The sequence below is a fragment of the Momordica charantia genome (assembly GCF_013281855.1).
Source record: "Momordica charantia cultivar OHB3-1 chromosome 6 unlocalized genomic scaffold, Mcharantia_2.0 BLBB01000006.1, whole genome shotgun sequence".
Lineage (NCBI taxonomy): Eukaryota > Viridiplantae > Streptophyta > Magnoliopsida > Cucurbitales > Cucurbitaceae > Momordica > Momordica charantia.
In genome coordinates this window covers 4,837,639-4,854,339 of record NW_028275164.1, presented here as the reverse complement: position 1 = coordinate 4,854,339, position 16,701 = coordinate 4,837,639, and the positions used below count along the sequence as shown (strand labels likewise).

The following is a 16,701-nucleotide window of genomic DNA, read 5'->3' as shown; positions in this document are numbered from 1 at the left end:
GAGATTTATCAATTTGCAAATTCTTCAAGCACGATTCATCGGGATTGGAGTCTCACGATGAATTTTGCAGTTCCATGGCTGCTAATTCAGTTGAGCACATGTGACTATCCGTAAATGTTCGGACCAACTTGCATCCACCTTAACTAATCTTACGGACAACCGCCTGACTATGCTACATTGATTACCAAGAAAACTGGTAGGAGGTGGCCACCATAGTTTTGAACTAGTTCTTTCTAAATCCCTTTACTATTTACATTAGCCTTTGTTGGTATACATGATATATCATTGATATACTTAAAAGTTTTAGAAGGTAGAATTAGAATAACTAAAAAATAAAAAAATATATTTAATTTTTGTTGTCATATTTACAAAATTAAAAAGTTAGCTCACATTTTAACCACCGAATACAAATTCCCATTGCTTATTGTGCATTAATATTTCACAATAAAACCCTTATGTATCAAAAAACAATATTTTAACGCATGTATTTAATTAAAATAATAGTTTAAATCCTGTTTTGCCTTTTTGGGTTTTAAAGTTGGTTTCATTTTGCTTTACTAACTTTTTAAATGTCAAAAATTAATTATTTTAGTATTTGTTACTATTTTGACACTTAATATCCACATATTCAATCAATGGTGAATTCAAAATTTTTGTTTACGAAGTTCAAAGAAAAAGCGTGCTTTTTAAAAAAAAAAAAAAAAACGCACTTCTTGAAATTTTAATTATTTATAGAAAAGAAAAGAAGACATCGATACAACATTTTATAAAAACTAAAGGAAGGATAAATGTATATATATAAATTGAAAATAAAAATCCTTCTAATTAGAAAAAAAAACTATAATGTGACTGCATTATTTAAAAGTACAAATTATGAAGGTTGGAACTCTGGATTGCCTAGGGCCGAGGGGCATGCTCTGCTGCACAAACTTTTGCTAACATAAATTTTTATTTACTATATAATAAATGGTGTTATAAAATTGGGTCGGAGCCTAGGACTACTATAAATCTGTCTCTCTATTTAAATATAACATGTGGAAGTAGGAATTCGAAATTTTTTACATTGAATATGAGTGCTTGGAAGTTGAGCTATATTGATATTGACTTTTATTTAAAATGCATGTGAAGGAAGTTTACTTTAAAAGTTGGGGCGGTAAAATTAGGAGATAAAAAAAATAAGATTTACACCCAAAAGAATTTGACGTGAGACGGTTCAATCCAACAACTTCCCTTGAAGACATTAAAGTTTCAATTAATCAATAAAATTCGTAACCTATAATTTGTAAATTGTCCAAGAATTTAAGACAGACATTTGTGTAATTACAATAATAATAATTAGTAAGATCTCAACGGTGGCCGGGTAGCGTTTGGCGCCGTTGTCTGTGCCTGAGCGAGTTGGTGCTCCAAAGTCAGCTCCGGCGCTTTGCAGTGTTCTTCTTTGTTGTTCATCGAAAATCTATTTCCAAGATTCCGCCGAATGCTCCGCCGTCCTCGTCTCTCTCTCCCGTCCCCTTCCGGTTTGTAGTTTAACGTCGGCCCCAACCCAACCAATCTCTGGTTCCCTTCTCCGATCGTACTTTGACCGGATGACGAGCCCCCGGCCGTCGGCGGGACAGCATCTTCCGATTCACTCCTCAACACAACACCATGACTCCTGGGACTGCATGCTCCCGGGCCCTCCCAGTCGCAACAACTTCGGATCCGCCGACATCAGCCCCTCCGGTCTCGTCGCTTTCCCCTCCGGCAGCTCCGTCTCCATCGTTGATTCTCGCTCTATGCAGCTAATCACCTCCATTCCAATGCCTCCGCCTTCTACAACTACTTCCTCTCTCTCCCCTTTCGTCACCTCAGTGCGGTGGACTCCTCTCCCCCTCCGCCGTGACCTCCTCTCTACAGAGCCCTCCACCTCGCACCTTCTTCTCGCCGCTGCCGATCGCCAAGGCCGCATTGCTCTCCTTGATTGCCGTCTCAAGTCCCCTTCCATCTGGTTCGACACTAGCGACTACAAGTTCGGTGTTCAGGATCTGTGCTGGGTGCGGGCAGGGCCCGACTCCTTTCTCCTTGCTGCAATTCACGGGCCCTCTGCTCTCTCCCTCTACAGTGTTACCACCGCTCGATGTGTCTGGAAATATGACGCCTCCCCTGAATACTTGACTTGCATTCGCCGCGATCCCTTCGATTCGCGCCATTTTTGCGTAATTGGTCTCAAAGGGTTCCTTCTATCGGTTCAGGTTCTTGGCGAGAAGGAAAGCGAGGTGGTCATCAAGGAGCTGAGGATTGTGACCGATTGCACCGAATTGCAAAAGCTAGAAAGGGACGCGGCTGCTGGATCATCCTCGCCCGCTTCCGCCATGTTTCCCCTTTACACTGCGAAATTTTCATTTTCGCCTCAGTGGAGGCATATTCTGTTCGTAACGTTTCCCAGGGAGTTGGTGATCTTTGACTTGCAGTATGAGGCGGCGCTTTCTAGTACCTCATTGCCTCGTGGGTGTGGTAAATTCCTTGATGTGTTACCGGATCCGAACTGTGAGTTGCTCTACTGTGCTCACATGGATGGAAGGCTCAGTGCCTGGCAGCGAAAAGAGTAAGTTCTTTTGTTATTATTATGGTCATGTTTGATTGCCTACCCGTTAACTAAAGATTCATGAAAACTTATCCCCCTCTAATTGTTCCTTGTGAAATTTCTAAATGTATGAGCAAGTTCTGAAAGATCTAACAGCTATCCTGGATAGCTGTCAAAGATACTTAAATTGTGAACATTTACAAAATTAACTGCATTATTGCGACTGTAATGAGATTGTTTATCATATATATGAAAATGTGACCATTAATGAAATATTTGTTTCATACCAAAAAAAAAAAATGTATGAAAATGTGAACTTAAATGGAAGGTCAGGTCGTGGTGGGGGTGGGGGAGGGGACTGGACTATGAAAAGTTGCATGAATGGACTTGTTACCACTTGTATGTTCTCAACGGTTGAGAAAGTTTTAGGTTAATTCAGACCTGTGTATGCATTCATATCTATTTAACTTTACTTTGTTTAACCAAAAAAAACCCTTTACTTCGTAAATTTATTAAGGTCTATATTGAATTATGAGTGCAGACCGCTGGAACATGCTCCCAGTTATTCTAAAATTTTAGTGCCTATGCCTATGTTCTTTCTAGCCTAGATATAAATCATAACTTTGTGCATGCGAAGATAGGAAGCATCTGACTTACAGGCTTGCATACTTGGATTTTCTGGTGTATACAATTCTCTGCTTCCAACAATAGTAATAGACATGAATATTTCACTTATTTTCTGACTTCTTAGGAGACAAACTTATATTTTTATACTTACAGCGGCGAACAAGTCCACATAATGTCTGCAATGGAAGAGTTGCTGCCTTCAATTGGCACATCTGTTCCATCTCCTTCACTTCTTGCTGTCATCATCTACCCGTCCGATTCCATCCTCCAAAATGTTGGCAAGCTTTGTTCTGATGTACCTCATTCTCATTCTCCTGATGCAGATGCAGATGATGCAGATATTGATACTCCATTTGATTTTTATGATGAATCTCTTCATGTCCCTTCAACACACTTGATATCCATCTCTGATGATGGAAAAGTATGGAACTGGCTCTTAACTTCCGAAGGTGCTGAAGAAACCCAGAAGGATGACTCAGGTGCGAGTATGAGCACTGATGTCAATGAAGTGCCAGCCTCAGACAGCAACACTGACCACTCGGTTTCTTTTAGTAATGCACTTACTTCAGAAACAGGCAAGCAACCAGATCATGTAAATACTTCTGGCGGACGTCCACCTTATGACCTCAATAAAGTGGATTTGTCATTTAAGGTTTGTCTGTGTATCTAGCATTCCTCAATCTCAATTTGTGTTAGTCAATGCTCTACGTTTCAGTTCAAAGTTGCAATAATTTTATTATTAAAATAAATTAAATTTCTTTGGCATTAATGAAGAAAATCAAAGTTGCAAAAGATTTTAAGTATGCCAAAGATGTTTTTCAATTTCTTACCTTCATAGCTCCAGAGATGATAATATTATTGGTAAATTGTATATAGTTGAGGTTAACCATACTGCTCCCCACATCAACACTTTTGAGCACAGTAACTGGATAGCTTTCTCAAGGAACCTACTAAGCACGTTCATAATCAAAACAAAGAGTAAGGAAGAAAAATGATCTGCTAAGATAAGACCATTAGTCTCAGATATTATCCCTATTGGTTTACCATTAATGAATACCAAAAATCTAATGTATGAGAGACATACACCATTCCTTCAAGTATGGCCCAGACCTTTTTTCTCCATAATCACGTGAAGGATATCCCATTCAACTATATATATTATATCTCTTCTCAAGACTGACTTTAAGGTTCCAATCCTTGGTTCTGAAAGCTTGAAACTTATCCACAATCTCATTAGTGATAATAATGGAGTAAGTGATCTTGATAAATGCAAGCAGGAACATAGAAAGAGTGCTAGGAATAAACCTTTGAAATGAATCAGCCAACACTTACCAATGGCCTTGTTTAACCTTAGAAGCCTTAACTTGCTTCCATATTAGGTGGATGAAAATGTTCTTTAAAGACAAATTCAAATGCCTACTCAATAAAATCTTGGAAAACTACAAGATCAAATTTGATGATATGTTCTAACTTCCAACACATTCTTAGAATTCCAAAGGAAAAGTTGTCCGAACTTGGCACTTTCCAAGAAACCAAGTTTTTACCACGGTGGAGGTATCTTTCTCATCATAAGGTCTCTCCAGTCTTCTTTAGTTATTAGGTTCCACTAGAGACCTCCAATGGTTGCCTTATGCCCTTGTGACTTTTGTGTGAAGCGTCTGGAAAAAAGTTGACTACTCTAGTTTCAATAGCTTGCTCTATTAAGACTAACCTCTTCTTTGAAGCTCAGAAATGAGCGGTCTCTTCCTCCTTTAATTTGCAATTTTTAGGGGTATAAGGTTGAGGAGATGTGACATATTGTACTTAATATTATTACTAGACTGAGAGCGTTGCTTACTGAAAAGTTTATTATCATAGATCCTAATTTTGTTCTAATTGCATGAACTTTGTTTTTTCAGATGTTTCATGTGGCTTATCGTATATATAGTGCTGAATTAAGCTAGAAGTCATAAAATCTAGTTTTTGCTCTTAATAGTGGCACTGTGGTAATATTATTATTAGTTTTGTTCTTCCGTCAATAGTACACCAATGAACTAAATTAAAGTGTAAATCTAGCATAATTGTTTTATTTAGTGCTTTTTTTTTATGTACATGATTGGTCCTGCTATTGCCTCTTAAAATACAATTAGGAAATATGTACCTTCTTACTGTTAAATCATTGATGCAGATCAGCTTGGTTGGTCAGCTTCAGCTTCTTTCTTCTGCAGTAACGATGCTGGCAGTGCCATCTCCATCCTTAATAGCTACTTTAGCTCGTAAGTTTCATGAATAAGCTCATGTACACACATATACATGTTACCTATATATTTCTTCAGAGTTAGAGACCATTTTTTATGTGACTTGAGGTGGTTCAAATGAATGAGCTGAATATTTTTAGTTCTAAAAAATTCATTAGCCTGGTGTTCTGATGTAAGGTGGAGGAAACCATCCTGCTGTTGCTGTTCCATTGGTTGCTTTAGGGACTCAAAGTGGAACAATTGATGTCATTGATGTTTCTGCCAATTCTGTTGCATCTTCCTTTTCTGTACATAATAGTGTTGTTAGAGGTTTACGGTGGCTTGGGAATTCCAGATTGGTGTCGTTTTCTTACAGTCAGGTATATACTTAAGCATTTTGCTAATAGTTTATGAGTTTTAATCTGTTCCTTTTAAAATTTATGAAGCAACTCATTTTAAGTTCAATATTCTGCTTGTGTACGTATTATATACAGTCTATTTAAAGTACATTGGGTTAGTAGTAACCTTGTTTGATTAACATATTCCTCTTTATGTTTTTTTTTTAATTCTTGCAATGAAAGTCAATAGTAACATGCACTAGCAATCATGTGGACTCAGGTGAATGAAAAAACTGGAGGTTTCGTTAACCGTCTTGTTGTGACCTGTCTAAGAAGTGGCTATAATAAAACCTTCCGTGTTTTGCAAAAGCCAGAGCGTGCTCCCATCAGAGCTTTAAGAGCCTCTTCATCTGGAAGGTTGACCTTGAACTCAGCTTTCTGCTTGTTATTTTTCATATAATGTATTTTCTTCCACTACTTTCTTCGTTTCTGGAATTGTGGGGCAAGATACATTTGCTTCTACGTGAACTTTCCATCATAGATCCTCTCAATGAATTAATATCTTGATAGTGTTATGTAGATTAGTTGTGATATATGTGAATTAATCGTTAAAATATAGCATTTTCATGGGATGTAAACTCTATTGAACTATTGTTCGGGTGTTCATATTGTTGGAACGACGATATATTTCCCCCGCAGCTGCATTTTTTTGCTTGAAATTTATGCATTGTTGCTTCTTGCAGCTATCTTCCAGTAATAAACATTTTTTTTCTTTTTATGCGAATTAATTCTAGGTACCTTCTTATCCTGTTTCGAGATGCTCCTGTCGAAGTATGGGCAATGACAAAGACTCCTATCATGGTAAGTTGGCACACACAAATACTATTGATTTTCATTTTTGTTTCATATTTTTTACTATTAATACTAATCTTACATTGTGATGTTGACCGAAGAGTGAACTTTTTAATATTCATACACTTGAAAAAAAACCATGACTACTTTCTAATAATCCTACCGTTTTATCAAGCAATTGGATAGTTTTTTGTAACCTTGAAAATGACTTATCTTTTTTTTTTTTTTATTGATGAGAAACAAGATATTTGATTGATAAGATGAAATTAGAAAAAAAGGGGAGAGCCTGAGGAAGAACTAAGGAGGGACTATAAGAAACCCCTCCAACTCATTAAAACGTCATTTAAGCCATATAATAATTTGTGAAGGGAGAGAAAGGGTTTTTTTTATCCCTTGGGTGGGGAGATGACTTATCTTCTCTTACGTGTAACTTTTTTATTTGAATGAGTTCTTTCTTATCAGTTTTGAATTTAAAAAAAAAAAACCATTGTTCTGCAATTTCAAAGCCTTCACTTCTTTGCACCAGGACACCTATTTTCTTAACGAGTTAGAAATATGATTAGTGTCATCTTTCAGGCATCGACCTAGCAGTAGAAGGAATTTCTTGTATTCAGTATATAAATCTTTGTTGTGCTTTCTGTTTATTTTTGTTTGAATGAATTCTTTCTTATCAGTTATGGATTTAAAAAAATACCATTGTTCGGCAATTCAGCGCCTTTACTTCTTTGAACCAGGACTCCTATTTTAATGTTTCTTAATGAGCTAGAAACATGATCAGCGTCATATTGCAGGCATTGCCCCCTAGCAGTAGAAGGAATTTCTTGTCCTCGGTCTATAAATTTTTTTTAACAAGATACGAACTTTTCGTTGAAACGATGAATAGGAACAAAATTGTTCAAAAGATACAAACTCCCTAGGGAATGACGAGTAAAGACAGTAAAGGACAAACAATAAATTTTTGTTGTGCTTTCTGTTGATTTTTCATGCGTTATCTACATGAATTGCAAGAAAAGTTAATGTTTTTCATATCTATATTCTGTTGCACAAAATTTAAGAATAGTTATGGTTACTTTAACAAAAGGAATGTCTTGGTTAACTGAATATTCTACTCTCCGTCTGAAATATAATAATCATTTTGCTAAGATCTTTAAATGCACGATGCACCTACTCATGATATTTTCTATCTCCATGTAGCTTAGATCATTAGCTCTTCCATTTACTGTTTTGGAATGGACACTTCCAACAGTCCCACGACCTATTAAAGATCGTACAGCCATCACACAAGATGGCGCATCTTCACCAACTACGGCATCATTATCTGATTCTAGTAAGCTCGTTGTTTACATTATAATTTGCAATTGCTTCATCATTAAAAGATTGAATTGCTTCTTCACCAACTACTTCACATAATTAGGCTTCTGGATGGCATCACTTGCATTATTTATGTAAAACTTGGACTTCTGCATGCACTAAGTGAAACTACTTTTCACATCCAGAGGCACCAAACTCAGAAGGCAATCAAGATGAAACTTCTGAAAGTTTTGCTTTTGCACTGGTAAATGGCGCACTTGGTGTGTTTGAAGTTCATGGGCGAAGAATTCGGGACTTCAGGTTTAGTTCCTTTCCTTCTCAATATCATGGAGTATCAAGTATGCCATGATGTTTCTTTTTTCCACCTCAATTTCCATCTAAGGTGGCAATTTCAAATGCTAGTTTTTTGACTCGTGCATTGCATGTGATTAATGATCTAATTTATAAATAGTTAGAAATCTAGGTCGTGAAAAGTACTTAGATTTCATATGTTTAGAATATTGTGCAAGTTTCAAATTCAAATGCCAAATTTGATCAAAATTGTATCATGTGAGAATTCGTTGTTTATATAATTTTTTGATAAAAATAAATCACAAAAAGATTAACGCACAATGTTATGTCAACTAAATATCTAAATCTGTAGATTGATTTGAAAATAGTGTTCCTCAAGTCAAGGACTTGGGTGGAAATTAAGAACATTTATTCAATTACCTACAGTCAAATCTTAATCACTGATATGGAGTTTTCTGACAACATTCATTGTCGTTTGTATATCATGAACTGTGAGGTCTGTCTCTTAAAATTTAGGTTTCCTAATTCTTATTTAATGAATTGTTTCTCATCCAAATGATAAGAATCTCATAAAGATTTCGCCTTACATGCCTCTAGACCCAAATGGCCTTCGTCTTCATTTGTTTCATCTGATGGATTAATTACAGCCATGGCTTACCGCTTGCCACATGTGGTATGTTTCACTTAGAAGCTGATATAAAATTTTGATTTTTCAGTCGTTTTGGCTCAATGGCTTGTTCACTCTGACTTGGGAAATTTTCAGGTCATGGGTGATAGATCAGGTAACATTCGCTGGTGGGATGTAACAACTGGGCATTCTTCATCTTTTAACACACACAGAGAAGGAATCAGGCGAATCAAATTTTCCCCTGTAGTTCCCGGAGACCACAGCAGAGGACGTATAGCTGTTCTATTTTATGATAACACATTTTCTATATTTGATCTTGTAAGTTTTATAAATTTATTTTAAAATTGCTATTTGATTTTGCAAATATAAATCTAAACAATTTATTATTTTCATTATATTTCTGGTTCTTGCACTTCATGATCTTTATATTATTTGTTTGGTAGCAAAGAAGAAACTTGACAGGTTGTTAATATTAGGCCATTGAACATATAGATAAAGTTCTGTTATCTTTGCTGCTTTTGTAATTCTGAAGATTATGAACTTTTAGCACTTCCAAATTAGTGGGGTCTTTCCTCTTGCTCATTCAACACATTCGAATCATTTAACAATTGTCTTGATTAGGTAGGTCAAATCTATCTAGAATTCTGATTCTGTTGAATGTTAGGTACGTGGAATTGTTTGTATGCTTCTCCAAGAGTGTGTCATACAATGGCTAATTTGGAGGAATTTTATGTTATTGATTATAAATCCAAATATACTTTTTGCTGGCAGGATTCACAGGATCCCTTGGCTAATTCCATTTTACAACATCAATTTCCAGGGACCCTTGTATTGGAACTTGATTGGTTGCCTCTACGAACAGAGAGAAATGATCCTCTAGTTTTATGCATTGCTGGAGCTGATAGTAGCTTTCGTCTTGTTGATATCATAATGTAACTACTGGAGTTCCTTTTGAATCTTTGAGAATTTGTTGTTAGTAATTTGCATACATGATTTTGTTTAAAAATCAGTGTTCTATTTGCTCGTCAAAATTATGGCCAGGTGACTCCTTGTCTCAGCCTCTAATTTAGGGATCTATTTGATCAATGTTATTGCTTGGGGGGGGGGGGGGGGGGGGGGGGGCGGGGTGGGGCAAATCTCTGATTCTCAGTTATATTAAAAAAAAAATGTTGTTGATATTTGCATCCATGTCTCTCATGTAATATTGAGGTTAAAAAATAAAAGGAGATATATATTTGAAATGGTTATGTATTTGTAAGGTTTTTTTCCTTCTTTTCCCTTTCATCCTTCTTATTGTAAATTCACGTGCTTGATATGAGGACAGGTAAAGAACTACTAAAGTATATTGGATGTTGATTGTAAACTAGCAAGAAGTTAGTCCCAAATCACATAGTTATTTTGCCAACATGCTGTCTGATTTCTTATTCCATATGCATTCTGGGGGCTTCTTTTTTTCTGGGCCAGACAATTGTCACTATATTCTTCTGATGCATAGCATGTAAAACAGTGCAAAGAGAAAAGCTCAGTCACCACAAGTAACAAACCATCAACTTAAGTATTAAACAATTCTGAATTCCGTAGGTCTCTGTTATATGAAACTGTCTAAAAGTTATTTAGCAGCCTTGGTGTTGCAAGCATGCTTCCTTGATTTCTATCTTATAGAGGTATATGGTTTAAATGCTATCCAAGTATGTGCTTCTGTAACCTTTATTTTTCATGCAGTAACGAAAAAAAACATGGCTATGGGGCCAAGACGGTTAAGGAAAGATTTCGGCCAATGCCTATATGTTCTCCTATGTTACTTCCCACTCCACATGCGTTGGTAAATATTTGCCCCTTTGTTCTCCTCATCCCATGCATGTTACTTCTCTTCATAATCTCTTGTTATATCAATATGAAAAGTGAAATTTATTTCCATTTTTTCTTTAATAAATTATTTTTCATTGCACTTAAGTAGGTTCTTGTTTTTGCAATGTCTGAAGCATTTTTAGGGAATAGAGATGTAGATTGGAGTGTACAAATTGAAGACCCCATATTAAATGTAGACTTTGGAATATGGGATCAAACATATACTTTTTGGCTGAACTCTTGTGTTAATTTTATTCTCTACAGGCATTACGTATGATCTTGCAGTTAGGTGTAAAGCCCTCCTGGTTAAATAAGAGACCTCAACTCATTTCTGGAGCTTCTGCATCTGGTGGTGACCTTCGGAGTCACATGATTGATTTACCCCCTGTTGGTGACTCTGTGGTGCCAGAATTGCTTCTCAAGGTGCTTGAACCTTATCGTATAGAAGGTTGTATTCTGTTCAATCTCTTCTTTCTGAACAATGGTATTCATTATTCTCATCCATTATAAATGTTTCAATGCTTAAGGTTGCATACTTGATGATGCGAGGGCAAAATTATATATGAAGATAGTACGCAAAGGCTCTGCTTTGAGGTTTGCCTTTGCTGCTGCAATTTTTGGTGAATCGTCTGAAGCCCTCTTTTGGCTACAGTTGCCCAGTGCTCTCAATCATCTGATGAATAAGTTAGTCAGTAAGTCTCCCCAGAGAGGAAAATCCTCTGCATCTAATGTGGATCTTGATGAAGCTTCAATGCTGAATAGGATAACCTCAAAGGGCAAATCAGTGCGAAGAACTGGGAAGAAAGAAGCATTTGTAAATCTCTTACTAGTTTTTTTTAATCTTTTTATTATTATTACTTTTTTAATATCGAATTCCGTTGCTAGACTTCTTACTTAGCAAATAAATTTTGCAATTAAGTATCATCAAACACTCGTACTCCTTTCTTTTGAAGGTTATATAAGTTTTAGGTAATTTCTCATAATTTCTCCTTATTCCATCATTGCTGATAATCTGGATTTTGTTGTTGCAGGGTCAAGGCCAACTTATGGCAATGGCTTTCAAACAAGAGGAGTTGTGGGAAAGTGCAAGTGAACGCATTCCTTGGCATGAAAAATTGGATGGGGAAGAGGTTGTTCAAAACCGTATACATGAGTAAGTTTAGCTTGATTCCATTCTGCTTTGTCTACACTTTGTACTGTTTTATCTTTTATATTTCCGTAGCAGTGAAAACTTACTCAGACTGCACAATTGGCTGCCGCTGATCCAATATTTTTTATGTAAATTTATTGCTATTAGTTTGTGAACAATTTTTCCACTGTTAATATATTTGCACATAATATTCTATGTAAAGAAAAAAGAAGTATGATTTAAAATTTTATAAATACGTAAGGAAAAAATAAAGATCTTTATAATGGACACTCAAGTACACTGTACGCCTCTTTTAGCATGTTCCCATACTAGTACTAAATATTACTAGATGACCCTCAAATCTAGATATCAAGATTGTTTGATGCTATCTAGCATCAAAAGAGTCTATAACTAAGATTACTCAACAGAGTCTTACTATTGTTCAGAAGTATGCTAATAATATAGATTAACTTTAGGATTTAACCCACTAATCCAAATACTAATTATCACACAAACTAACAAGCTATTTAACAACCCGACTACTAACCAGTTAACAACTAACAAACTAAAATGAACTCAAACTAAATATTACAAAATTTCTACATCATCATCACGTATTGGGTAATCCTCAAATCTGGCTAGCATCCAGGTTTCGTGCAGGGATTACTGCTTTAGATGGCTTTCGTATTCATGTTCTCTGGATATGTTGAATGTCAGAGCATGCTCTATAAGTTGGCTATAACTTGCTCGAACAATGTTTTGGCCAAACTATCCCCCTACATCAGTCTTATAGTCAATCGGGGCTGTCAGGAATAGCCACTTAGTAATGGACGAGGCCACTTATTGGTTTCAGCCTTTGGAACTCATTCATAGCAGTTGAGTTGACCTTTTCAAAGTCGTCGCGCAATTTATTTTATTCCTTCTAAAGAATATAGCTTCTGCATTACCTTCATCTTTCTGTCTTCATGATCAGGCTTGTGTCCGTTGGAAACTTAGAAGCTGCTGTTAGTTTACTGCTTTCCACTTCTCCGGAGAGCTCTTACTTCTATGCAAATGCTCTACGTGCTGTTGCACTTTCTTCAGCAGTGTCAAGATCGCTTCTAGAACTAGCTGTGAAGGTATGTTTGATTGAATAGCTTGGATTTGGATGTTAAAGAATTAATCATGATCAGGCACCCTTCTGCTGTTAGGTTGTGGCAGCCAACATGGTGAGAACTGACCGGTCACTGTCTGGAACTCATCTTCTCTGTGCTGTAGGAAGATATCAAGAAGCTTGTTCTCAGGTTTCCATATATCAAGATGTGGTCTCTTTATGCATTTTTTCTTAATTGAGTTCTATTCCAATTTAGATTTATATCATATATGGTAAATTTTTTAGGTTTTATATAATTTAAGCTTTCTAGCAATTATTGTTTTGCATTTTTGTCTATTCATCAACCTATAGTCAAACTTAATCACGTATAGTTACATTACAAGTAGTTTTATTTCATTGCTGGGATATTGGAATCTTATTTGCTAGCATGAGAAGTCCTTGGTGGAATATTATCAAATTCATAGAGAATAGATTCCCCAAAATTACGGTGAATGGTTGTTGACCCTCCTTTAGGCATGATTGGTGGGTGTATAGCTTAAATCTAGGAAAGATTGTCTAGGTTATTTGATATAGTGCAGTGCATAAGGAAGCTTCGGTAGGCTAGAAGAAACTTGAAAGAGGATTAATGGGTTGAACTCTTCAAGTTGCTAAGTTTGTCAGATAGTGTTGTGCTTTCTTGGGAGCAAAGAGCCACTCGGGTCCTACTCTGTTAAATCTTGCTTCAAGGAGTTGATAGAGACCAATCCTGTGCTCAGCAAGGAATTGGTGGAAGTTTTATGGAAGACAAGATACCCGGAGAATATAGTTTTTGGTTTGGGCTCTTTCCTTTGGCTAGGTGAATACATCAGAGATTACAATTAAGGTGTCCACCCATTCGTTGCACTTTGCCAAAAAGCAGTAGAAATAAGGTGTCCACCCATTCGGTGCACTTTGCCAAAAAGCAGTAGAAACCCAAGATCCTCTATTTTTTCCATTGCCCCTGCAGCTTCGAGCTGTGTCTTTCCTCTTCTCCTCCTTCAATGTGTCTTGGGTGAGATTCTGTTAGAGACAATGTTGAGAGACTGATTTGCAATCATGAGTTTTAAAAACAGGCCAAGACTTTCTGGCTTGTTTAAGTTTTCATTTGGAAGTTTTGGATTGAAAGAATCAGATGGCGCTTTTCAAATATAAAAGTTTTAGTTGGGAAGAGGTTTTTGATCTGGTCAGATTTCATACCTTGCGTTGGGTGCGGTCTTTACAATTACTTTTATAAGTACACTCCCTTTATAATCACTTCAAGGTTATTTTTATAAGTATACTCCCTTTATAATCACTTCAAGGTGGTTTTCTGTAACTCGTACGAGGAGTTGTTAGATTGATTTTCTTGGTAAATTTTCACCTTATAAATGAAAAGTGTTCCTTTCCAGGGTTCTTTTCTTTTTTGTGGTCTCAGTAGGTGCCATGACACTTTTTTTTAAGTAGATATTTCAATCATGGTGATATCGCTAATTTTATGATTGTTCTTGGCTGGATTGCTATAATGCCCTTGCTCCTTCAGCTTCAAGATGCTGGATGCTGGACGGATGCTGCAACTTTAGCTGCCACACATTTGAAAGGATCTGATTATGCTAGGTAGTTTTTGCTTATTACTATACTTAGATATTTCCATTTTTAATCTTTTTTGTTTGTGTTTGCATCTTGTTTTTGCAACCTTTTCTATTGTCTTCATTAGTGTGATCTATGCTGCACCACATTACCCAATAATGATTAATCTTCTTAGATTAACCAAAATGTTGTTAACTTTTGTTGGATATCTGAGAATTATTTGCTAGAACCCCATAATTATTATTCTATTGTTCTTACGGATATCTCTATTTGGTTATATTATATGTTCTTCAGGGTGCTGCTAAGGTGGGCCAATCATGTCTTTCATAGCGAACATAACATCTGGAGGTAGAATTGTTTTTCTTCTCTGTTTCCAAGTATACATTTTCCTGCAACATGGTGTTCTGAGATGGCTCCTTTACAGGGCCCTGATATTATACGTCGCAGCCGGTGCGCTGCAAGAGGCACTGGCAGCACTTCGCGAGTCACAACAGCCCGACACTGCAGCCATGTTCATCTTGGCTTGTCGCGAGATACATGCAGACTTTGTCTCCAATTTAGAACATTCAGACGATGAGTCGGATTCTCATTCATTGAAGGTCAAGCTCCTTAAGTTGCCTGGGTTGGACCCCGAAAACGAGGACGTTATCGCAGTTGGAGAATATTATGGACAATACCAGAGAAAACTGGTGCACCTGTGCATGGACTCTCTGCCGTATTCCGATTAAAGAGTGTGGTATCACTTCTCTTCTCTCCAAGTCTGATATGAATCATTTGATTAGTTGTTAATTCACCTGGGATTTACATTTTATTGAGTATATCCCTGAAACCACATAGAATCATACGCTGAAATAACTGAGTGAGAACAGAAATGGCTTCCTTGGATAGCAAATCTTTGGAGGAATTTTTGGCGGCCAGCTTAAAGCTGCATCTGCAGAGAGACGAGGTTCCAGTGTGTGGCTGTATGATCTAGAAATCTTTATAGAGGAGTTTGTCAATAACATTTTTACTATATTCAAAAGAGAGGCTTTGTTTACATTTTTCTTTTCTTTTTCCCCCTTTGTATATATTATAACAGCTTCTTGATAACATAGACGATTCATGGGGAGGATTGAATGGCTTGGAATCAGTTTTTTCTTTTGCTGGGGATGTTAAATTGGACATACAGAACAGATTTTTTATGTTTGTTTTGCAGAAATGTAGCACTGTAGAATTCATTTGTCCTTAAATTCATTGATTTCAGAGTTCTCCTTGATGGGTATCCTATCTATTATTCTCTTTTTTAAATGCTTTTTTCATCATTTCTCGTTCTTTAATCCTGTATTTGAAAATTAAGTGTTCATTATTTATCCAACAGATGACTAATTAATTTATATTTATTTAATTGTACAGATCTCAATTTATGGTTATTGACCCGTATAATCTTTCTTAAGAATATGTTAAATCAATAACTTATTCCATTTTACATTTTAGAAACTACAAACTTAGGTCAATGAAACTACTTTAGGAGGTGATTTAATCACTTTCAACAACTCCCAAAACAGCATTTGAAAGAACTTTGTTGAAGAAGTCGAATCTAATTGCATAATAGTATCTTAAGGTTAAAATTCTTTCAAAGAGGAAAACAGTGTGCTGCTTTTTTTTTTAATTGTTTCTAATGTTTTGATTTTTTTTTAAAATAAATTAATTTTCAAAGAAAGATTAGATTATAAACCTATGACGATTTGATAAAAGAAATTGTGCACGAAAATGGAAAAAGAGGGATCGATTTATTCAAAATGTGTTTGGAAGTCTCTACCAATGAATAAGAAAGCAAGAAATTTATATAAACGTGGATTGCAAAGTCAAACCACTTATTGACAAATATTTTCGTTACCTGTTATAAATTATCAATGGCCATTTTATTAGGTTACCATTATTAAAAATCAAGATGAATTTTTCATTTGATCACGAATATTTTAATTTGAAAATTATTAAAGACTTGTTTGATGGCTATTTCCATTATCTATTTGATAATATATTTATATTTTTTTTACTTTTCTTATTTAAGTCTTGGTTAAATTCCAAAAGACTATATATATAATATAATATCTTGGAAACGTGTTTTCTACTTCTATTATTCCTTCCTACCTTTGATTTCGTAATTTTTTTATTCATACTTTATTAATAACAATATATATATATATATATATATATATATATATATATATATATTCTCTCT

The 16,701-nt window shown here is 35.8% G+C and overlaps 1 protein-coding gene across 1 annotated transcript; it reads left to right on the top strand.

Annotated features, from left to right (window-relative positions):
* Nucleotides 1-1,299: 1,299 nt before the first annotated feature.
* LOC111014455 (Transducin family protein / WD-40 repeat family protein) lies at nucleotides 1,300-15,735 on the top strand. Its single transcript, XM_022289192.2, has 20 exons — nucleotides 1,300-2,584; nucleotides 3,344-3,842; nucleotides 5,358-5,445; nucleotides 5,605-5,786; nucleotides 6,025-6,161; nucleotides 6,539-6,605; nucleotides 7,791-7,923; nucleotides 8,093-8,207; nucleotides 8,796-8,871; nucleotides 8,962-9,144; nucleotides 9,598-9,758; nucleotides 10,549-10,648; nucleotides 10,939-11,122; nucleotides 11,202-11,488; nucleotides 11,706-11,827; nucleotides 12,777-12,921; nucleotides 12,994-13,086; nucleotides 14,434-14,507; nucleotides 14,775-14,828; nucleotides 14,905-15,735. The coding sequence occupies exons 1-20, from the start codon at nucleotides 1,587-1,589 to the stop codon at nucleotides 15,206-15,208; spliced, it is 4,002 nt and encodes a 1,333-aa protein (XP_022144884.2). The 5' UTR covers nucleotides 1,300-1,586; the 3' UTR covers nucleotides 15,209-15,735.
* The last annotated feature ends 966 nt before the right edge of the window (nucleotides 15,736-16,701 follow it).